Source organism: Talpa occidentalis, unplaced genomic scaffold, assembly GCF_014898055.3.
Source record: "Talpa occidentalis isolate TD23 unplaced genomic scaffold, MPIMG_talOcc4v2.1 talOcc4.5, whole genome shotgun sequence".
NCBI lineage: Eukaryota > Metazoa > Chordata > Mammalia > Eulipotyphla > Talpidae > Talpa > Talpa occidentalis.
This window is the reverse complement of record NW_023604861.1, coordinates 40,605,470-40,629,698: the sequence shown is the minus strand read 5'-3', so window position 1 is coordinate 40,629,698 and position 24,229 is coordinate 40,605,470. Positions and strand designations below refer to the sequence as shown.

At 38.9% G+C, this 24,229-nt stretch overlaps 1 protein-coding gene across 2 annotated transcripts in view; it reads left to right on the top strand.

The window, feature by feature from the left end:
• The window catches only part of EPSTI1 (epithelial stromal interaction 1), a 71,657-nt gene that overhangs the window by 19,530 nt on the left and 27,898 nt on the right, over window positions 1-24,229 (top strand). For both annotated transcript variants that reach the window (XM_037528629.2, XM_037528630.2), the window contains exons 4-7: window positions 936-1,009; window positions 1,651-1,734; window positions 8,372-8,442; window positions 20,599-20,692. In XM_037528629.2, the coding sequence (XP_037384526.1) occupies window positions 936-1,009; window positions 1,651-1,734; window positions 8,372-8,442; window positions 20,599-20,692 (323 nt within the window). The remainder of the gene's footprint in view (window positions 1-935; window positions 1,010-1,650; window positions 1,735-8,371; window positions 8,443-20,598; window positions 20,693-24,229) is intronic.

Genomic DNA, 24,229 nt, shown 5'->3' with positions numbered 1-24,229 from the left:
ATCAGTTCAATTACCAAAACTATGGTGAAAGCAAATTGTTCTAATGCATCTTCTATGACATGAATCTTTCAGAGAACAGACAGGTTTTGTGACCAAAGCACCAGAGAATGATTTCAAAGGAATCTTTGTGATACAAACACCAACCTTACATAAACATTGAAAAATCCCTACTAAACAGCAAGTGTTAAATGACTGCCAACCTGTAAGGATTTCTGGCCCCAGATTAGTGTGTACATATATAATCTAGCACTCATATTTTTCCTTTGGATACCTAAAGAGAAAACAGTGAATAGTATGAATTGACAATTACTAACTAGAATATTCTCATTGTACTGTTAAGAACTTGGTTGTAAGGATTATATATTTGTCTAATAGCAAACCCCCTAAGGTCATCTGAATTTTACTACTTGATTATAGGGCAAAAGAGTCAGAGAAGAAAAGTAATGCAAGAGTCACTGAATTGTCATATTCAAGCTGGAGGAAATACTAGAATTTTCAAGACAGGCTTTATTTCTTATTTAGCATAAATGTTCAGGTATGATTTCAATCTATATGAAAACTTGAAACCCTACGTGGTTGAAAATCCTTAGGATTGTCCTCTTGTTTCAGGAATATGGTCTTGTATAGCTGTTTTCTCTTTTACTTTTATTTTTTAAAGGTTGTACTGGTTTACAATCCTGTGTGGGATTCAGAGGTATAAGATCACACACTTTAGATATATGTTACCACATCATGCCGATCCCACTGTTTTCTCTTTTAAACAGTTACCATTTTTAAATATTTTATGAAGAAAGCTGGTTTTGTCCTGATTTTTAGGAGTGTGAAAATGCTAAAGAAATTCATAGTGTAGACATATCATGTGTTAATTAGTCCTCGATGGCTGACATTTCAACTTAATATTCATGTTTCACCTTTTTGACTCTTTTTTTCCTTAGGTGGAAGCCAATCAGAGGCTGAAGTCAGGCAGAAACAACAAATACAGCTGACGCAATCTAAATACCAGCAAAAGGTCAGAATCCATCTCTTTTAGTTTAATTTTGGCAAGGAATTTGAGTAACAGCACTTTCATGTAACCATGAAATAACACAGTAACTTTACCAAAAGCATAAAACATTTCAACCAATTGCAAAAGAAAACTCTCAACATCAAACAAATCAGAATGTGATAAATAAATAGGTAAATATCCAGAATTCTTATCCAAGAGATTTATCAGTTAGCAGGATCCTTGTCTAAGAAAATTTTTTTGAGTTTAACTTTACTATGTTTTGAATTTTTGGTTCCAAGAACATGGATTGTTTGCCTTGTGAAAGTAGTGAAAAAAGAAAGATTTAAAATGTGCAGTGATTTCCAAATGGACTCTGACTTTTACAATATGGAAAAATGATTTGTCCTTCCTTATTCCCACCTCAGGGTGGTAGGAAAGGGGAGAGAGACAGAAACCAAGAAATACAAAGAAAGAAATTTCATGGGCAGGGGATGTAGCCTGACCATTCTCTATGATCAAAGTAGCCTGATGACAAACCTACAATCAAGGCTAGAGAGAGCACAAACAATACCATAATTTGCTGTTCATTATAATATTGTGTTCCAGAGGTTCAAAGTAAAAAACAGTAACTTTATTCTGTTCTCTGTAATCTCAATATGATTTAGCTAAAAAGAGAGGAATCTATAAGAATCAAGAAGGAAGCTGAAGAAGCTGAAATCAATAAAATGAAGACAATTCAAAGAGAGAAGGTAAAGCAGGGAAAAGGATGATCAGCTAACATTTAATGGGGACTTACTATGTGCCTGATTCTCTTCTAGATGCTGTCTATATTTTAACTCATTTAATCCTCACAATAACCCTATGAAATATATATTATTCTTAGTACTCAAGTTTGCAAATGAGGAAGCTGACACAAAGGGTAGATTACTGGCCCCAGGTTCAGAGTCAGTATACAGAAGTAGGGTTCAAGTACAGGTGCACTGGCTTCAGGGCTAGAGTTCTTATCACCACATGGTTTCGCCTTCCAGGCTAGTGATCAAAGTAGCAGCTGGCTATTTGGCTAGATGGCAAGGCAATTAATAACAATGGCAATCAGTGATATACCTCCATATTTGCATACAAATATTGAAATTTCCATGGTATGAAAGAAACATATCTCCCTTACTGATAAAAGAAAAAGTGTGAATTTGCATTTCAGTATTAGTGAGGCAATCTGTTCTCAACCTCAATGTTTTGGGCTTTGATCCTTATTTGGGGCCTTAGAACAGAAATATTTTCAGAACTGCTCATCTGCTGGAGTCCCCTTGCTCCTACTCCCGGTCCCTATGATGTCCTAGGCAGTAGATTTTAGATCGTGAGGTTTGGAGGAAAGGTGACTCCTGGTGCTGACTGCCAAGTTGACAGCTACTGCAGATTTAAGCCATGGAGACACAAGCCCTGTGTCTGTTGTCTGTCTGCATCACTTTCTCTCCATTCCTCCTTCCCTTTCTTTCATATCTTTTTTTTTTTAAATTTTTTTTTGAGATTTATTTTTATTTATTTATACAAGCACTGGGTACAGTCAGAAGCGCTGGAGGGTGAGAGAATTCACCAGAGCCAGAGTGGGGAGCAGAGCAGGCAGACTGAAGTACACTGCTGAGGGGAGCAGCGGGCGGCAGGAGAGGTCTGTGCGCCATGTGGGACCCTCCTCCGGTGGCCGGGGATCGAACCTGTGCTGCAGAGGCTGCGGGCGCCACCGGGGAGGCCCCAGATCTTCTTTTAAAGATTAAATGTTGGTTAAAAATGTACACCTGACTACCAAGATATTTTTAGTACTTAGAGTTAATAATGTCAAAAGCAGATAGCTCATGGACTGCACTAGAGTATGCATGACTTTTCTTCCCCTAAAGAAAGCATTCTGTTGTGCTATGTGATTTTGGACAATCCCTCAGCCCTCTCTGAACTATTCCTGTAAAATGAGTCTGTAAGCTGGGCCTCCCCGGTGGCGCAGCGGTTGAGCGCTGGGTTGCGAAGCTGCCCGCAGCCTCTGCAGCGCCGGTTCGATCCCCGGCTGCTCCCCGGCCACTGGACGAGGGTCCCACATGGCGCACAGACCCCTTCTGCCGCCCGCTGCTCCCCTCAGCAGTGTACTTCGGTCCTTCTGCTTGTTCTGTTCCCTGCTCTGGCTCTGGTGAATTATCTCACCTTCCCGCGCTTCCGACTGTACCCAGTGCTTGTATAAATAAATTAATTAATTAAAAAAAAATGAGTCTGTAAGTTCCACCTCCTCTTCTCCCAAGGCTATCTGTAGAGATGCATCTGTAGAGAAATAGTCTTTGGGGGTGAAAACTCTAATGAAATGCTGGAGGTATAAAAAAGAATACATGAATAGTGTTCATAAAGTTTAATTCAGCAATCTATTCCCAGTTGATCAGTCAGCTATTACATTTTCTTTGAAAATATTTTTACATCAATATTTTAAAACCAGTCTTCCTTGCTTTCTACTTCTCTATTCTGCATTCTTATTCATCCAAATTTTTCTACCCCTCCCCTCATTTCTTCCTTTAAAGGTAGGTTCACACTTTGATCCTTTGATGGTAGAAGACGTTTCTCCTTTACAGAGCATAGTATGTCTATATTTCAGGTAGAACTAAGAAAATCATCAAATTACAACCTGGAACTGAAGTAAAAGGCTTGTAGATCTTGAAGAATTATTGAATTACAACCTCTTATCCTAAGTCATTTATATATTGTTATTTAATGATCATAATTGTTTGGTTTGTGGGTCACTTATAGCTCATTTCTTGATAGACCATATAATGCATACTGTTCAGAAATGTTACTGGTTGAATTAAAGCAGAATTTTCCCCTTTTCACATTAGAAATTAATTATAGACATTTCAATTGGCTTGACTTTTCTAATGTGACAACTGTAATGATCATTGTTATAAATCTGCTCAAAAGTGAGAGATGGGGAAAGCATTGATATGTAGATCCTTCCCAATCAAAGTGTGGTTTTCAAACCAGCAGCATCAGTTGTTAGTAATACAGAATCTTGAGCCCCACCCCACACCTTTTGAATCAGCATCTTCATCTTATTAAGCTCCCCAGGTAACTTTTGTGCATGTAAATGTTTGGGAGCACGAGTCTAAACTGCCATAGAAGAGAAAGAACAGCCAGCCTTGGTGCTTCCACAAACCTGATTTTTTCTGCCTAATTGGCCTACACTGCCACCACGACCTGGCACTTCTGTTGTGCATAAATCTGTGACTTTCCATACTAAATGTAAGCTTGTTTAGTACTTCATGTAAGAGAAAAGAAAAACAGATACTAACCATCCAGAAATGGCATATTTCACATTGCCAGTGTAAAAATGGCCAAGGGATGTGATAATGGCCATGTTTAGGGAGCACTTACTCTTTAAAATGCACAGCAAACACACGTGGATAACAGCCTGCAGAATACCACCCTCCTCCCCAGGCAAATGGCTGCTGCCCAGGGACTCTGAGCCAAGTAGAATCCAAGCCTATTGCATCCAAGAGCCTGTAATTGGCCTCTGGTCTTAATCTCCCTGGCCCTTCAGTTTTCCCTCTCCCAAAAGGGGTCAGCAGGGAACACTCATCCTAATTGTTTATCACCTATATTCCCTGCCAGCATTTGTGGGTATTCTTTGATCCTTAATAAGCACACATGTACAAAAGGTACCCAACTCTGTAGCATCTGATCATGTCAGTGGGGTCCAGGAAGAGTTAATCCCATGGGGAAGGGTAAGTTCAGAGAGGACATTGGGATGCTTCAATCAAACATGCATTCCCTTTACGAGAGTATGCTGATGCTATATATTTTTTCCAGGGGTCTACTGGAGCATCTTTGTACTGACTCATCAGAGTGAATTGTTACATTTTCAGAATTATTGTGAACTAATTGACTTCTTTATTGGTAGCTTGAAATGGCCAAGGAAGGAGTATTTTCGCCATGGAAATAAGTAAATGCGACAACCAACATCCTCTCCTCCTGTTAGAACTGGTTGTTAACATCTGTCAGGCCACCACTGCTTAGCCTGGAATTAAAGGGGTCCTCCCTCACCCTCCCCTGGCACCAGCATTCCAAAGCCAAACCTAAGAAGGGCAAAGACTATGAAGTATTTGTTGTATTATGTGTCTGATGCTTACAGATTTAAAAAAAGATTATAAGCCATGTGGTAGTCAGTATTCTGACACCCGCTCCTCCCCCTCATTCTAATCCATAGAACCAAGGGATATGTTATGTGGCCAAAAGGAATTAAGTTTGGAGGTGGGTTTGGAGGTACAATTAATATTCCTAGTCAATTTGCCTTCCAACAGGGTGTAGCCTGCATTATACAGGTGGGATCAATGTAACCAGAAGTGTCCTTAAGTTAGAAGAGGGGCAGAGACCTCAGTGGGGTCTTAAATAATGCTTAATGTATTTCTAGTTTTGAAGATGGAATCAGTGGTCATTAGCCCAAGGAATGTGTGAAACCTCTAGAGGCTGAAATGGCAAGGAATCTAATTTTCCTTTGGCGCTTCCAGAAGGAACACAGTCCTGCTGACACCTTGATTTTATCCCATTGAGACTCATTTTGGACTTCTAGCCTTCAGAACTGTAAAATCATTAATAAATTTGTATGATTATCATTAATGATTTGGTTATTTGTTACAGCCGCAATAAGAAACAGATATAACCCTTATGTTTTATAATGATGTTTTTATTTCTTTTTCTGGAAATTATATATTGCAGAGAAAATACCTCTAAAATATTAGAGCATCACAGAAAAAGAAAGTTGCTAAAAAATAAAGGCAGTATACTAGATGAAAGTGCTTTGCCTGCGGACCTTGCTGCATAAGTAGACGAGGTTTCTATCCTCACAGTAAGTCATTCATCCAAATTTAGTGCTGTGGTGGTAAATCTCCACCTTAATTTTCCTTCCTAATCACATCAATAAATTAGGCAATAAATTTGTTTTTCCAGATGTTCATGATGCCCCAAAACTTGAGAAATGAAAATCTTTTCAGTGCCCTCTGTTCAAACCTCTTGGGCAGCAAGCACCTCACTCCCTGGAGTACGGTAGCCCTCTTCCCATTATCTCCTTTTCCCCCATGAACAATTCTTACTTGTTTAAGGTTGATCTCTATGTAGAAATTCTCCCTTTCCTTAGTCCCACACAAATTCTTCATTTAGTTATCTGCCTTTTGGGGAATCTAAGAAAGTTATGAGCCCAAGTCTCCATAAAAACATAGTCCTAATGTACAGTTCACCTGTGAATCCAGGTTAGAAACAACAGTTTTGAGTGTTACTCAGCTCCCTGTCAACCATGTCTTTGATGAGTCTGCACTTAGAGGCACTTTGTGAATGTTTGTGAAACTGTTGAGAGCATTTTCCAAATGCCTACTTCTGTGCTTTTTTCCTGTTTATCTTATACTACTTGCAAGCGTCTATCCCTAACCTTTTTTACATACTGCTTCCATTGTTCTTGAGTCTATATTCCTAGTAAACTTTTGAAAATTTCTGGGCACTGATCTATGCATATTATTATTCTTGACATCTAACATAATACTAGATATGAAATAGGCATTTGATCAATGTTTGTTGTTCAGTGGAGACTTAGTAATATTAAAGGATTTGTTTACAGTCACTCAGTAAGTGATAGTAGACCTAGAATTGATTCCACAATTTCTTCAGGATTTCATGTTCTTAGATATTTTACATTTTGTGTATATGTGTATGTGTGTGTGTGTGTATGTATACATATTTGGGTGACTCATTAACTCACTGTTAAATGGAAAAGAACAAACAAATACTAGGTACTAAATCCAAGTATCTGGAATAGTACACTAAAATAGGTAACTACATTGGTAGTAATAAATAAAATTCCTCACATACTCTAGCATTTTGCCAGAATACTCCTCTATCAACTTTTGAGGGATAAACAGATCTTTGGATAAAATTTAGTGGCTATATATTTGTTTTTATGAATTGAATTCAATAATAACCTATTAATGAAGAGATTAAACCTGTTTTTCACATTTTGGATCTTGCTAAGGAACCCAGCCCTGGCACTTATGTGATTTTTCTCTCTAGCATTCCTTCAAGTGGCATATCTAGTATTGGTTTAATCAATACCTACTGTTTGCTTTCTGTCTTTTATTTACCCTTTTAATTTTTTTTCAGAGGCATGTGAATCTCATTACATGTGTAAGGATTTTTCTTCCAGATTCAGATCATGCTTACTCTGTTTTACAATTTTCCATTAGTTTGCTTCCCAGAGTTCTGTGTTTCATTAATAATCTAGTTACTTTGTATTATAATTGATTCCCATAGATTATAATAAATGTCCTTTTTTTCTTCCTGAAACTGAAATCATCCATTTTGTCTTTCAAAATGAAACTAGTAAGAATTTCTGTGTGAATGAAGACTTTCATGTAAATAAACAATAAGAACAATGTTTGCCTCTTATTGGAAAACTAGAACCAAATGTATGTCAGGATTTGGAAGTGATGATTTCTATTATTCCCTTTTCACAGGTCTTCCTGCTGGGCAAATCCAATTCGTTTTATTAAAGCAAACCCAGCTGCTTGTGTCTCCTTTGGATTCACTTTAAACTTCAAGTTTCCTCTATGTTGTGGAAATTATTTCAATTCTCCATTAAATTTGTTGTCTAGGAATTTTACTTGCTTTTCATGGGCAAGTTTAAAAAAAAAAAAGACAGTTGTGTCATAATGAACAAAAAGCAAGTGTTCCTTGGCTATTGAAATTGGATTAAAATACACAGAATCATGGAGACAGTAATATCAAATATGAAGTCCTTTGTCTCTAGACTCTGTAAAAAACTAATTAAAAAAAGAGAGAGAGCATTCTTTTCAAGCGGATTTTTTAAAAATGACATTTGCTGTTCAGTCTCTCAACAGCTTTTTAAGTGTCTGCTTCTCACTCATAAGGGAGTTGAGTTGGCTTATTGAAAATCTTTTCCTGAATGCTTTAGTGGAATGTGAGTGTATATATAAATATTGCATGAACTGTTTAACCATTCATTATTTTATCTTAACATACTTGGTGCAGAAATTTCATGTTTCCTTTAGAACATTTTGAAAAACTGCTTAAAATATACATGAAATTATTATTTGAACTGAAGAATAATAATGTGAAATACTGACTGTGATTATACTAACCAGTTGGAAAGGGGAAGTCATGGAAAGAACTCTGGGCTCCTGGCTCTCAGTGTAGTGCTCATTGGTTGGAAGAGGAATGTTCCCTTGGGAGCCCTGGTAGACTACTATTGGACTATGAAGTCTACTTTAGCCTGAGGATTTTGGACCTTGGGTAAATTTACCATCATGGTTCTACTTGAAGCTTCCCTCACAGATTACGTTTTGATATTTGCCATTTCAGAGCAATAAACTAGAGGAGAAAAGACTTCAAGAAAACCTAAGAAAAGAAATATTTACAGTGCATCATCAATAGTAAGTTTGTGTTTTCAGAATTTTCTACCTATGTTGTTCATTCTGCTCTTAAATTCTAGTGATGCATTATTGGCTGTTAAATTATATAATTACTCTGTCATTATATAAATGAGTTTTTAAGGTTGGGGTCATCTATACTCAGCAACATATTCTTTACTGGTCAGTTAATTAGAAATAATACTAATGAATTTGAGGGATTCCCCATTCTAAATAATGGAGGGTTTGATCCTTTGATGACCCTGGGTTCTTCTAGTTATGTTGACTACCAAACACTGACATAAGGAGGAGAGTATTTGAAAAGAAGGGACTAGGCACTTATTAACTAATGGGCTGATGATTATTACATACTTATATATCTATAGCCAAGAACTGAGAAATCATTTAAGTTATTGGCAAAGCTCCCAATTTCTGATCATATACCATGGTATTTTTTCTATTGTCCAATATGTATAGGGCAACTCTTAGGTTTACAATGTAGTTAATCTAGTCTGTGAAGTAGACTTTAAATATAAGATTATATCCTAATTCTAACTAGATTGCTGGCAAACTGCTTAAAAAAGTAGACAAAACCAATGAACCATATTTCTGGTTCTAGTTTAATTCCAAATGTGATACAATTAAAATTAAGCAGATATGTGTTAAAAATCTTAGTTCCATTCTTTAGATGTGACCTTGGACAAACATCTAAACATCAGTTGATTTTCTTTAATAGAGATGATAATCTCTCTTTATATACCATTTGTAAGCATTAAATAAAGTATCTTATATAAATGTCACAAAAGTACCTGAATTTTATTGGGACTTGAAATGAAATTTTACAGAGGCTCTTGTCGAATAAGATCATACAACTTTCATTTTATATACACTGCATAATAATTTCTGTTCTCACCGAAACTGGCAATTGACCTCCTGGTTTTATATGGATAGTTCTCTGACTGCTTCCTCATCCCTCTTCCTATTATTGTACCTCACTGGTGAATTTAAAGTTATTTTGATGTTGGGTTGCACACATGTGACTTCCTAAAGTATACTGCTTCTGAGCACAATGTCCTTTGATTTTCTCATTGCACTGAAATTATCCTGCCTCTGTCATAAGCATTTCCTTGCTTTAAGACTCAGAGGTGTTAGTGGAAAATGTCAAGTTTTTCAGTACTTCATTTTGCCCTTGGTAAGTTAAGTACTTGACCTCTGTTAGGCCACAAAATGCATGGTAGATGGGATGAAGTTGAGTGGAAGTGTTAATGAGGGGTGTTTTCCTTTGTAAGGAATTATCCTCCTTTATATCCTAGAATCCAAGACCCTACTCTTCTTCTAAGGCAGGCATGTGAGTGTGACAGACTAGATGGGAAGCTAAATACCAGGATATATTGGCTGTCTTCATGAGAGAAAGTGAAGAGAGTTGGTAAGAGAGAAAAAAATGATTAACAGGGTCAATGGATTATTGCCTTAACTTTATGGGCAGTGAAAGCAAGAGAGTTTATTTCTAGGAGTTCAGATAAGGGAAGGCAACAATGAAGGCATTAGTGGACTAGAATCACCAGAAGAGCAACTGGATTTACTCTGTGGCATCCTAGTTTTACCCTAGAAAATGGAACCAATCAGTAATGTTAGGTACAGGCTAGGAAGTTGAACAAGTCCATTCTCTGTAGAGTTTTAAATTTAAACATTTTAGTTTATATACATGTTGATTCTCATGATAGACACCTGAACCACAGGTAATGTTATAATGTTACTTCAATAAAAAATAAACAAAAAAAAATTTAGTGAATAGCAAAACAAAACCAAAAATTATCCAGTAAAGGAGGAGAGTCTCTTGTAGTTTTAAAGGATGTAGGAGGTTGTAACCAACCTCCCTTCTTTCCTAGTCTCCCAGCTTCTTGAATTTGTGTTTTACTAAATGCTAGAGATCAATCACCCTTTTTCTGTAAAGGGAAAAAAAGAGTTTTACCCTCAGCCACCTCACACACTATCAGTGGAGCTGAATTCAATTACACGCACATTTCACTCTCACTCTCTCCTCTGCTTATCGCGAAAGTCCCAGTTAACTAGGAAAAAGAGAAGCTGGCTAAAAATGAGAAGTATCTCAAATTGATTTTTAAAGCCTATTGAGAAACACAAGAAGAAGTATATGTGTGAGTTTTTTAAAGAGTATTTTGTTTTAGACCACTGTTGAAATTAAACGAGCAATAGTTCATGAAATGAATGACCATTATATAGCTAGAAATATGAAAGGGACTTCTTAGAAAAGATGGATCCTCTGTATAAGAAGCCTTTATCACACTTTCCTGGAATCAGTTTATGGTGAAAAAATTGTCTAGGAGAGTTGTTAGAATTTTAATGACTCAAAGATTTCTCCAGACCAACCAGGCTGTTCCCCATCTCCTCCTCCCATATTAGATTCTCTTGCAGCTGTCAAACTTAGGAACAGAATAGAAACACAAATAAATTCTTCCGAACTAGTCAATACCTCATGCCCTTGCTAGTTTCAGCAGGCTGTGAAACATGGTTCAAATAGACCAAGAATGGTGGGTGTTTTTTTTTTCCCCCTTTTTTTTTTTTTTTTTTCTATAGAAAAGGACAACCATGGGCTTGAATACACAGTAAATACATGTTGTTGGAGAAGAAAGCTCATGATAGCATCTTGGGGCACCACCATGAGAATCTTAATGTGGTCTTCTTAACACCTTGTTACCGACTTTGTTCATTTGCGTTTGATTATTTTTAGTGTTGTCAATTATTTAGCTAACAGGCAGAAAACTAGGCTTTTATTGACATCTAAAGGGACTCTCCTGAGTGTAATAATGAAGGCAGTTTATCGAATGCCTGTGAGGTTGCTTTCTAATTGTACGCATTAATCTGCCCATGCAAGCTGGCTGAAAATCCACAAGCAGATTGCACGTGCAGATGGAGCACACAGGATGGTTTTTATGAAAAGACCTCTGGAATGTACTTCTGCAGTACTGTCTTTTCCCTAGAAATTGAATGACTGTGACTATTTCAATTGGTGGCTGGGAGCAAACCAGATTAATGGTGCATCAAGTCTGCTACTCTGACTGGGGACATACCCAAATTTCACAATTTAGAGTTATTTCTATTATTCTTGAGCATGAACATAAAGGGTCAAAATGGGCATCTAAGGTAGGTGTAGCTTCTATTTTTACTCTCTAGTTATTTACCACTTACAAAATGTCAAATGTAATACTTTTCAGGAAGAGCCAGTATATCCACCAATATTGCTGGTAGATTTGGTGATTTGCAGTAAGTTAGTAAAACTGCTTTTGTTTTTATAGCAAAGAGAGGCTGTTGGTCCACGTTATTTAAAACACTGAGTAAAATAATTCACAGCATTAAAAATGTTAAATAAGAATTTATTTTGAAGTTACCATCACCTTTCTAATAGTTTTTTGGATGGAAGTAGAAACAGGTAGAAAATTTTCTGTAGAAAATTCAAACAGAATTTTGAGCTTGTTTAACCAGGGGTGAGGGCTAAGGTAAGATGTGTGGAGACATTTGAGTGTATTTTGTGTGTACTAGGAAAAACAATGTTCTCTTAAGGATTTGCTGGTGAGATAAGAATTGGGTATCTTTTAAACACTTAAAACATTTAAAATGTTAATACCTAATAACCATTTCATGCAATATGTATATTTTTATAGATATTAATGTGTGTAGTTTTTAAAAATACAAATCGCTTGGCTCTTTTAAATAAGCAAAGTAATAATAAGCTGCCGTATCATTGAGATCTGTGGGGGTGTCAGGAGTATTAGGCACATTATGTACCTTTTTGCAATTAGTACATCATCCTCATTTTACAGATGGAAGGTTTGAGTAATTTAAATTGTGCAAAGTCACAGAGCCAATAAATGATGCAGTCAAATCTTGGTCTTGAGATACAGGGATTGGGGGGAATAGGGAAAATAGGCAATTCAGAGGCATGGTAAACTTTGAAGATCAGGAATGTCTGGCTAGGATGGGGATGATGAGTGCTGTATGACAGGTGATACTATGGAGAAGACTGGAGAGTAGGTTAGGTCGATTCAGAAAGAATGACTTGGCCAAGTTGATTTCCATCTTCCTACCAAGACCTATATTTTACCTAAAGGAGAACAAAAGAAAAACTGAGGAAGTAGGTATCTGCTTTCTCTGGTTTTCACCATATGTGAATGACATCATCTTAAGGTTCAACACTGGGCTAGTACCATAATTAAACTTACTGTAGAGTAGATGGACTTTTGTGGCCTCTCCTGGCTATACTCTACTCCTGTGTAGTTTCTAAAATCTCTAGGGGAGAAAGGCTCAGCTTATAAAGCCCCAGTTGGGAAAGCTCTTAGAACCAAGCTCATTTCAAGACTGGACATTTTCTTAAATTTCTCCAAAGAGAAAATGCAAATGGCCAACAGGCATATGAAAGAATGTTCAATATCACTTGTACTCAGGGAAATGCAAATCAAAACTACCATGAGATACCATCTTACACCAGTGAGAATGGCACATATTAAAAAAACTAGCAACAACAAATGTTGACAAGGATGTGGAGAAAAAGGAACTCTCCTGCACTGTTGGTGGGAGTGCAAAGTGGTCCAGCCACTATGGAGAGCTGTGTGGAGATTTCTTGATCTACTAAACATAGAGCTTCCATATGATCCAGCAATTCCACTCCTAGGTATTTACCCAAAGGACACAGAAACATCAATTCCAAAGGGCACCTGCACCCCTATGTTTATAGCAGCACTGTTTACAATAGCTAAGCTTTGGAAACAATCCAAATGACCAAAAATAGATGTCTGGATCAAGAAGATGTGGTACATATACACCATGAAATATTACTCAGCATTCAAAAGAGATAAACTCATGCAACTTGCAGCAACATAGATGGTGCTGGAAGGGATCATGCTCAGCGAAATAAGCCAGAAAGAAAAAGAAAAATAGAGGATGGTCTCACTCATAGCAGGAATCCAGAAAACCTAAGTAAGGGACCAGGAAAAAGACTAATTATAATAAAGTAAAAATCAAAATCAACAGCCAACAATAAACCAGGGACACACTACGGGGATGAGTGGGGGAAGAGGGAGTAGAATCAAAACCAGGGGGGTGGTAAGTGTATGGGGATTATAGCCAAGATGAAGATGTATACATTGGGCAAAAAATGAAAAATGATGTAAAAATATATAAAATAAAATTTAAAAAATTTTAAAAAAAGACTGAACCTTTTTATCCCTCAACTTCTAAGCCTCCATTGAGCCCAGCCTACCTACTGAAATGTTGAGTTTTCATTTCTGCCATTGGAGCATGTCTCCCTTTTATTTCTAAGTGAATAATAGTGTGATTAGTTCCTATGAGGCACATCTTCATCTATTTTAGCTTCCTAGGGCTGAGGATCCAGGCAGGTCTGCTGAATGTGCACACTTAGTCCCCAAGTTAGCTTTCATTATAATATGCTCACAAAACTTCTAATGCCCTTCCTGGGAGCTTCCAAGAGACACTTAAGAGCTAAATTGATCCCTTATCCATATGGTAGACTTAAATCCAACCTCACATTTTATAATCCTACTAAGGTGAATCGAAAGTCATCCAATTCATAACTTTTCATCTTATGCTAATGGAGTTGAATTTATACATACAAAAATCCCCTCTTTTGTTCAGAATAAGAGTGAAAAATTTGTAGCTATCTGAAAGAATATCTACCTACTGAATGTGAAATCATTGTGATGGTTAATACCCTATTAAAATTTCCACCCACTATCAATTCTTCCTGCAGATGTCCTAGTGTACATTAACTCATTTTTGTAACTGAGGCATTTAGAGGGGGGGAGTGAGATGACCAAAGCTGCGCTTTAGAAAATTAAAGCTGACCAAAGAACTCTTACAAACTAATAGTAAAAAGACAACTCTAGAAACTTTGGCCAAAGACTTGAAACAGCAATTGAAAGAGAGAAAGTATAAATCAAAAATATTCAACCTCAGTGGAACACAAATAAAAAATTAACTTATGACATTGGTAAAAAAAAATAAATGTATTGATAATATCTACCATTTACTATCCTTTATAAATTCAACAATGAGCACCTAGTTTAGTGCCTGATACTGGTATGTGTCAGGTGTATACTGTGATAGGGGGTATATGGAACCTTGACCCAATGTGGAGATTCAGGTGATGACAAGCTGATAAAAAATATGTGGGGGCCTCCCTTGGTGGTGCAGTGGTTGAGCGCTGGGCTGTGAAGATGCCTGCAGCTTCTGCAGTGCCAGTTCGATCCCTGGCCACTGGGCGAGGGTCCCACATGGTGCGACAGACCTCTCCTGCCGCCCGCTGCTCCCCTCAGCAGTGTATTTCATCAGTCTGCCTGTTCTGTTCCCCACTCTGTCTCTGGTGAATCCTCTCACCCTCCCACACATCTGGCCTGCACCCCAGTTCTTGTATAAATAAATAAATCTTAAAAATATGTGGGATAACAGACTATATAATTCCTGTGAGGGAATAAAGTGGTAGAGATTGGTTCTGGTAGAGATTGGATCTAGACAAAGGCACTGGGATGGAAGAATCTCCTTAGCATAAGTCTCTAAGAAAATGGCACTTGAACTGAAGGCAGAAATACAAGAAGGGAGAGCCATGCTGAGACCCAGGGAGAGAGTGCTGGGTTGGAGGAACAGCATGCAATTTGTTTGATAACTTGAAAGAAAGTGGGTGTATTTGACTTGAAGTGAATAGAAGAGGAGAGAGCTGGAAGTTGGTAACATAGGCAGGAGCCAGACAAATCACAGGTTTTGGCACAGGATCTGGATTTTATTCAAATCACAGGGGAGAACCTTCTCTTTCTTGTTAAGAAATGATCACTTGTTTACTGTGTGGAGAATGGATTTGAGGAAGCAAAAATGGAAATGTGGAATCTAGTACAAACATGCAGTAGTCCAGGTGGGAAGTGGGGGTGGACCCGTAGTGGCACCAGAGGCTGGAGGAGCTGTTAGGAGAGGACGTGGTTTGGGAAGGAAAAAAATCAAAAGTTGAGCAAACAATGTGAGGGCTAGTAGAGGAGCAGCATTGTGGGAGTAGATTGGCATCACATGAAATTAATCAACTTCGGCTTCTGATACCAGTATTTAAGACACAGGGGAAGGCTGGCCTTAAATGGATAAAGATGGATGGCACATATCGATGTTGTGAGCACTACAAGAAGAGATCTTTTTTGCAAGTCAAGTGGGGCAGGAGATAGTCTGGAAGCAGCTTGAGAACAAGGAGGCTTCTGCTCCACGCAGGCATCCTGGAGTCATGTGAGAAATAAAGTAGCTTCCTTTAGGGAACTTGGGGAAGTACTGTCCTCAAGAAATAGTCTTGCTTTTCAGTGATAGTGAAGGCAAAGATAAACAGCTGGGACTACATCAAATTAAAGAGCTTCTGCACAGCAAAAGAGACAGTAACAAAAACAAAGAGAAACCCCACCAACTGGGAGAACATTTTTGCACCCAACACTAATGATAAAGGACTGATCACAAAAATCTGCAAAGAGCTGATGAGACTCAACAACAACAAAGAAAACAATCCAGTCAAAAAATGGGCAGAAGAGCTAAAAACAAACTTCTCTGAAGAGGAAATGCAAATGGCCAACAGGCATATAAAAAAATGTTCAACATCACTTGTAATCAGGGAAATGCAAATCAAAACTACCATGAGATACCATCGTACTAATTGTAATAAAGTAAAAATCAAAATCAACAGGCAACTATAAACCAGAGACTCACTATGGGGGGGATTATGGTCAAAATAAGGGGGGGAATTATATGGGGATTATAACCAAGATGAAAATGCAGACATTGTGCAAAAATGAAAAAGGATGTAAAAATATAAAAAATAAAATTAGAACAAACAGCTGGCAGTCTCCACATTCCTTTCCCCCTTTCATTCTCCCTACCTCCCTTTTCTCTCCTTCCTGCTCATTCTCTTCCTCTGTCTTCTTTTCCTCTCTCTGGGATCTTACAAATGGTGCTGAATTTGATGTCCCTGTTCAGGTTTCTTAAGACACCCTAGCCCCTCCCTGACATATGAGAAGGTTACCATACTTAATTTTATTTTTTTGATGGTTTGATAGGTGTGAAATGGTATCTTGTTTTAATCACAATATACCAATTGACCATTTTTTCACATGGATATTGGTCTTGAGAAACAGTCGAGTGACTAAATGCATGTTCCCTGGAGCAGGTGGGCAGAATCTCATCCTGGTTTGGGCATTTACTAGCTGTGTAATATTGGGCAAGTCACTTTTATAAATTGGAGATTATAATCCCTCACAGCTTTGTCATGAAGCTGATTTATGTAATATGAGTGCAGCAGTGTTTCACACACGAATAAGCACTCTGAGTGCTAAGCTCATTGTTGTTCTTGTGTTATTGTTGCTAGCTGGATTTCCTTGTGTGTCAAGTACCTGTTCCTGCTTTTGGCCCATTTTTCTTTTTTTTTTTCCCTAAAAGATTTATTAAAATTCTATTTTTTCACACTAAATCTTTTATAATTTTTCTCTTTGGTTATAAATTTTTTCTGTGGGTTATCTTCATTTTTTAATAGTCTCACCATTGCTTTTTTATTAACACATATATACTTATAAACTATAAGAGAAATAGTACACTTTAGTGTTTGGCATCATTATGGAATATGGCATATCTTCTCTTTCATACTGTTAGCTGATGTTCAAAGATCAGTATAGCAGCTGTTTCTGAATTCCCTGTTCAATACTAGAATTCAACCTGATTTTTCTTCTTTTTTTTTTTATGAATGCAAAGGCTATGTAATTAAGAAGTACACAGACTTGAACAGGAAAAACAAAGTTACCTGGTTATAATCAGGTGCCCTTTGGGGCTACATTTACCTGCAAAGGTTTATTTATTTTTTTTATTTTTTGATTTATTTGGTCATTTGTTTTTTGACCAGTTCAGTGCTGGCCCACAGTGGTCAAAATTTTCTGCATCCATTGCCAAGTTGTTTCACATCAAAAATGTGCAGCATTTTGGTTGTGCTACAGAAACTAGGCCATCTGGCCTGTGTCCCCACGGAGCAGTGATGGCCTGGAGCTGAGCAGCAGTCGATCCCTTTATGTGGATCACTCTCTAGTGTGTCGAAATCCTCCACTCTCTCTCTCCGGGCTCTTCAGTTGAAGTGGCAGTTGTCATTTGTCACTGGGTGTGAGTTCCTCTTGCCCTCACTCTGGGCTCACATCTCTCATTTATATGACCTGTAGGGACCCCACAGCCCTTATTTTAGCTCACAGTTGGTGCGAGAAGGTAAAGCTACCCCACTCCCAGCAAGGCAAAAAGTATTGGGCAGTGGTTTGTAACTGGTATTTTTTCTGGGGAGGGTGCCTTCTTAATTATGACAGTTGAACTTTAAAATCAGTACTGTAAACATCCTCATTAGAATGTTCTTTTGTGTCCTGTCCTGGTTTTGCATTGGCAGACATGGGCCACCAGGTAGACAGGTGTTTTCAGAACCTTGTAGCCGTGGGGTGTGATGAGTGGCAGGTGTTGGCTCAGAAACTCCTACGGGCCTAAGTGCACTTTCTTGAGCGCTAAAGCCCTAGTCTTCATTTCTAACATTAAAAAATACACCTTATAGTAATTGTTGCAATCTGGGCTATTCAAATGAGCTAACAGATACCATTTCATTCTCTTGTGGCCTTTCTTATAAATTATGTGTTTTTAAAAATGTCAGTTTTGTCTTTTTATTTTTTATTTTTAAATTTTTTAAGACATTTATTTTTGCATACAAGAGCTGGGGTACAGGCCAAAGGTGTGGGAGGTGAGGAGATTTCACCAGAGACAGAGCAGGGAACAGAACAGGCAGATTGAATGAAATGTGCTGCTGAGGGGAGCAGCGGGTGAGTCAGGAGAGGTCTGCTGCGCCATGTGGGTTGCTCCCTGGCTGGCTGGGGATCAAACTCGTTCTGGCCAGCTTCATAGGTTGCGTCTTAACCTCTTGCGCCACCAGGGAGGCCCAGTTTTGTCTTTTTATTGATCAAATTCCATTAACAGATTTTGAATAGTCCATCATATTACAATATAATTAACCCACATCACATTCCATTTTCACAACACAGTTTTTCCTTCTAAACCCCTACCTGTCCTCAAACTAGATAAGATCTTAGTGATATTGGGATAAATGACTACTTTTTTTTTTTTTAGAGTTTTTTTTTTTTTTAAGATTTATTTATTTATTTATACAAGCAGTGAGTACAGTCAGAGGCGCGGGAGGGTGAGAGAATTCACCAGAGCCAGATCAGGGAGCAGAGCAGGCAGAAGGACCGAAGTACACTGCTGAGGGGAGCAGCGGGTGGCAGGAAAGGTCTGCGCGCCATGTGGGACCCTCCTCTGGGGCCGGGGAGCAGCCGGGGATCGAACTGGTGCCACAGAGGCCGCGGGGAGCTTCACAACCCAGCGCTCAGCCACTGCGCCACCGGGGAGGCCCAATGACTACTTGTTTTTGTAACAAGGGTTTAGTAGCTCTTAGATCCAACAAGAAGACAGTGTAAGGATGAATAGGCTCTTCCCCTTTCCCACCTTCTGCTCCCCCCACAAAGCTGAGCTTGGCACTGGCAGGTTAGAAGCACCAGGAAGAGCACAATGCAGGGCTGCCAGTGATCTTGCTCTAAAGTTCCTTCCTCACTTATCATGGTCTGTCTCATTCCTTCCTCCTAAGGTCTGCGCTCAGTCTAGGAAATTCAGAAATATCCCCCAAACTCTGGCAATTCTCTTTGTTTTATACTTTTGACTGATGACTTCATAAAGCCACAGACAGTGGGGCAGCTTCCAGACTCTGTGACTTCATTAGTCTCCTGTCTATGCTGGGGGAGATAAGCCATCCCAGACAAATGGACGCTGCTGGTGTCGGCCGCCGAGGCCTCTGTTTCTCAGGGTTATGTTCATCTCTTAACTTTTACCTCTTTCTTTTGTGGCTCGAGCCTCTGACCTTGTTCAAATGCCATGTTCTACCTGAGCAGTGTTTTGAAGTGATGTCAGCATCTCGGTTTAATTTCTGCTTTGTTTAGATTCTCCCTGCACCCCTTCCCCCCACTGAATGCCATTTGTTTACACCAGACCATTTGTGTTTCCCTTGACCCCCACATCTTAAGTGCTTGATGAATTGGATTTTAGTGTTAGGCCTAAAGTATTAGGCAGAGGAAAAGAAAGGGGTGGGGGGCTGGGGAGCAGGCTGCAAACATCTGGTGTGACATAAATCAGGCTGCAATGAGGTATTTGGTTTTGAGTGTGGAACAGAAAAAAAAATTCCCTTAATTGGGAAAAGGACAAAGTATTAGAAATGAATTACTAGGAGACAGCATGGGCAGTCTTTGAAGTATGGAATCAAACAATTTCAAAGGTGAGAAAAGAAACTGGGGTGAAGGTTTGGATTTGTGAAGGAAAAGAAACTTTGTATTAAAATTGAGGACTTTTCTAGGTCAAGCTTTCATAATCTTTCAGAGATAGAAAGATGTCACAAATGCAAACGAGAGCTACCAGCACTTCTTACCTTCCATGGAAGGCATGAATCAAATGCAAAGGGGTGTGTGTGTGTGTGTGTGTGTGTGTGTGTGTGTGTATGTGTGTCTGGAGAGAGAGTCCAATCAGTTTCAACATCCCAAAGGGGCACATGGTATGTAAATAGTTAATAGTTACTGGATTACAGAGCCTGTGTGTCCTCAGAGCAGGGAAAGCCATGAAGAAAATGAGAGGACTAGGAGAAAGTTGAGGAGAAGCTGAGAGAAGGGGCTGATTGTAAAACTAGTGTGGAATGAGATGTGGAATGTCCCACACTTGTGTAGCGAAATCTGGGTGCTAAGTTTTAGATGTTCAGGTAGGAAATTAGGGCCCCAATGTGTGCAAACTGAGCACATATTATCTCTAGTCAAAGTACATGAAGTAGAAGAAAATGAAATCCTAAATTTCATGACTTAAACATTTCATATTTTTCAGACTAATGTTCTTCAAGAATGTGTTCTTCCTTAACATTTTATTTTGATTTTTTTGCTATGCCTTGTTCTAAACTAGCCTTTTTGTTCTATCTAGGACAATTTTAGTCAACACCCAATATATGTCTAGGCTAGTTTTCTAAGGCATAATAAATAATGTTTGTATTTTCATGAAGGCATTAACACCTGTTTGTGTTCCTGCTAGCAAAAATGCTGAGTTCTTGAGCACACTGGACTCTGGGTTAACAAACAGGAATACCTGTCAAATTGCTGTTCCTGACTGGCAGCCTTCTCCTTGGGTAAGTGGAATCCTATACAGCACTCTGTCTGGCACTTTTAAAAGAATGAAGATTAGGGCATACTGTGACCTAACATTATAGAATATTGCAGCTAAAGGCAAATGACCTAACATGAAATTTTGACCTCATTCATTGCCTCATCTTATACTTGTTGCCTAGATTATGTGTATCTGGACTCAACACCAGCTTCTGAAAAGTCCTTGAGTTCACCCGGTCATCCATTTACCCACCCCTCCCTTAAATTATGATGTCTACCTTAGGATACTGCCTGCATACAATTTCTGCCCAGAAGGACCTCAGCCGAGGGTAGGAGAAAACCATAGTTGTGAAGCAACCAATTAATATAGAGAAAAAGCATTTAAAATGCTGAAACTGAAAAGATGACTCAGTAAAATTATTTCAGCTATTAGAAATTAATCAACACAGAGAAAGTAAGCATTTAAGCAATATGGAAAGAAAAAAAGGATGTGTTAGGAAAGAAGTGCTTTGTGTAGCTGCTGGGTTAGAGTGAACCAGAAGGCTGCAGAAGTAGGAGGAACCAGGAGGAGGGGTTGTTGGTAATGGCAATTGAGAGGGAGAGTTCGGTGCAGGCACTGTCATGGGTGCTGCGAGAGCTTCAGCTTTCCTGACCTCTGGGAGGGAGATGTCAACACTATCGCCCAGACATTGGCATATCCGGAAATGCTGCCACCCCTCCCGCCCCCAGGAATCTGGTGGTGCTCCTGGTGGACACCATGGCATTTGTACTTCACCGAGGAGAACTTGGGTTTTCTTCTGCGAGTATTAGGCACTGAAAACGTTTAAATAGGGAAGGTTCAAGGTCAGATATGTTTTTTTAGCGGGATCATGTGGGTAACCATGTGAAGGATGGATCTATATAAAATAATAGAGAGGCAGAATCCAGGCCTCTCAATGGTTTCTGCATTCATCTAGTTGAGGAATGACCTTACCTAGACTTGATCCAGCATGGTAGGGGAGAAGGTGGAGAGAGAGGAGTGCAGGTGAGCAGGCTGCTGGGAAGGTGAGATAACAGGACTTGGTTATTGACTGGCTAATTGGGGACAAGAAAGTAAGTGTACTTAAGCATGACTCCAGGAGAGGGTTTCAGTCTTAGTTCTTCTAGGGGTTGAGCAGGTAAATGAAAAGTGACTACAGATGATATTCATCCCCTTTCCCACCCTTTCTCATAGTGTCCATGTTTTTAAATGTCAGGAAGACATTATAATATTCCTTGGGAGTAGGTTATTATACTTTGCCGACAAACTCTTAAGTGTTCCTTATTTTTTTCCAGCTTCTAAGGTGGTGTTCCACAGCCTAAATTTACCAGTGTGAGCTCCACAAGTCATAGCAAAGATGTAATTTCTGTCCTTTCATTGCAGAGCTCTGGAGGAAAGAGTTGAGAAGCTATAGGTAGTAGAGTTGAATCATGTAGATGACAATGCTTGACACATGTCCAGGTACCCTGTGATTGTGGGCTGGGCGTGGGGAGATCAGGAGTTGGATAACTTTACCAACTGGGCGTTCCAGTGCCCCACTTAGCACCTAAATCAGAGCCTGTGTCACCCACTGTCCATGGGTGATTCGTATGCACAGTAATGTTTGAGGAGCTTTACTCTGTAACTCATGCCTTTCTGGCCATACATATCCTCTCGTTTCCACTACTCAGAACACTAGTAGAGTTTATTTTAATTTTTATCCATGTGTCACATGTTCATCAGAAGTCAACACTTTAAGGCACATGTGCCTTGCCCCTCTTCAAACCCATTTCCATGCCAATACTTTAAACTTCTTATATTAATTTCCTGTTGTTGCTGTAATAAATCACTGCAAATTCAGGGCCTTAATACAACACAAAACTATTCCCCTGCAGTTCTTATAGGTCAGAACTCATAGAAATGAGTTTGATGGGGCTAAAATCAGGGTGTCAACCAGGTTGGTTCCTTCTGGAGGTTCTACCAGAGAATCTGTTCTATGTTTAATCCAGAATCTCTTGGCTGTGGCATTCTTTGTCTCCCTCGTACGTGACTGCATCCCCATTCTCTGCTTTCACCTTTTTCCTCTTCCTTGATCTTGTTTCTTTCCTCTTAAAGGATAGGTCCACCTGGTTCATCCAGGATTATTCCAACTCAAGACCCTTAATTGCTGCAAGGTCCCTCTTACCATGTAAGGTGACATTCACAGCTTCCAGAGATAAGGATTCCAAGGATACTTTTGGGGGGCTAGTCATCCTACTATACTCCCCCCTCACTATTTCTTTTGCTATTTGGCTCTGCATATCTGTTAACTTGTATGTTACTATCTCTGGATTAATCAATTTAAGATCTCATTAATTTTTTCGCCCCACTCTCCTAATTTCTTCTCCCCAATTTCCAAACTTTCCCTCTATGACTACATAAATAAAATAGTTTTCTCAGTGATGAGCCAGCTAGTATGCTACACATTTTCTTTTTCTTCCAACTTTTAAAAACTTTCATGTTATTTTTGCATTTTCTTGGTTTCCTTTGAACATTTGGCCTCTGTGACTGCTGTACAAAGTGCCCCTGAATGCAAATTTCCGTGGAATTTTCCACTTTGTGCCTGATGGATAACTTGTCAGCTCTGAGTTTCTTTCTCTCCTGGAGCTGTCCCTCCTGTGTGTCCCTCTGACCTCTTGATAACCTGGGCTGCTTGTTCTCTCAGCCTCCTACATCGCTGTTGTTCTCTGACTTCCCTTTCACAGAATGTTTCTTAACCTCCTATGCACCTTAGAATAACTTGGGGGGCTTTAAAATTCACCAATGTCTGGGTTGCACCCCCCAGAGATCCTGCTATACTGTGGCCTGAGCCTCGGGGCCATCCGAGCTCCTCAGGTGAGGTTCAGCCAAGCATGAGAATCCTGCTTTAAAGTCGTCTGGGGAACTGCTTTGATTACTTCCCCATGTTGAGTCCCCTTATTTCTGGGTTTCATATCTTCTGTTTTTGTGCTGATTTCTTTGTTTTGATGAAGTGTATTATTTAGTTGCTTCCCTAGAGAAAATGCATGTTTGAACCCTTATGTGTCTAAAACTATCTTTATTCAGCCCACATATTTTGCTTGCCATTTTCTGTTAAGTATTCCAAATTGGAAGTAATTTCCATTCAGGATTTTGTTGGTTCCTGAGAAATCTAAGACTGTTCAATTTTCAGTCCTTTTCCTTGCTGCCCCTGGAAATATTTTAACATCTTCTCTTTATTTTTTTTTTCTGGCTCTATAACTTCATAATGATGTACTTTAGTTTGAGGATCATTTTAATTCATTTCAATCTGGAATCTCTTTTTAGATAATAAAAATAGATTCAGCTATTTTTTAGATAACAGGTGAATTTTTAGATAATTTTCTTGTGTTATTTCTTTTTTTTTAAAAAAAAAAACTTATTTTATTTATACAAGGGCTCAGGCACAGGCCAGATGCATGGGAGGGTGAGAGGATTCACCAGAGATAGATTGGGGAGCAGAACAGGAAGACTGATGAAACACACTGCTGAGGGGAGCAGTGGGCGAGACAGGAGAGGTCTGCTG